The sequence below is a fragment of the Passer montanus genome, unplaced genomic scaffold (genome assembly GCF_014805655.1).
Source record: "Passer montanus isolate IOZ18808 unplaced genomic scaffold, ASM1480565v1 scaffold11941, whole genome shotgun sequence".
Lineage (NCBI taxonomy): Eukaryota > Metazoa > Chordata > Aves > Passeriformes > Passeridae > Passer > Passer montanus.
The window spans coordinates 1-288 of NW_024358658.1; the positions used below are offsets into that span (position 1 = coordinate 1).

A 288-nucleotide genomic window follows, 5' to 3' on the forward strand; every position below is an offset into this window, starting at 1 on the left:
AACTACCCCACCCCCCCGGCTCCCCCAGCCCCGGTCCCCCCAGCCCGGTCCCCGCACGCACGCTCGCACGGTGTCCTCCCGGTAGAGCACGGCGCCGATGGGGTCCCGGCTCCGGTAGCGCGGCCGCGGCACGCGGTACACGGGCTCGCGCAGCGGCGGGAACGCGGCGTACACGTCCAGCCACAGCGGCTTCCGCAGCAGCCCGCTGCGCACCAGGCTCCGCGCCCTGCGGGCGACAGGCGGCTCAGGGGGGGCTCGGCGGGCCGCGCTCACCGCGAACCGGCGCCG

The 288-nt window shown here is 79.2% G+C and overlaps 1 protein-coding gene across 1 annotated transcript; it reads right to left on the bottom strand.

The window, feature by feature from the left end:
- Window positions 1–11: 11 nt before the first annotated feature.
- Window positions 12–285, bottom strand: MRPS23 (mitochondrial ribosomal protein S23; the record flags this gene model as incomplete). The annotated part of the gene is made up of 1 exon (XM_039697658.1): window positions 12–285. A coding segment is annotated over one exon (274 nt), but the record flags the coding sequence as incomplete, so codon positions are not given.
- Window positions 286–288: the final 3 nt, after the last annotated feature.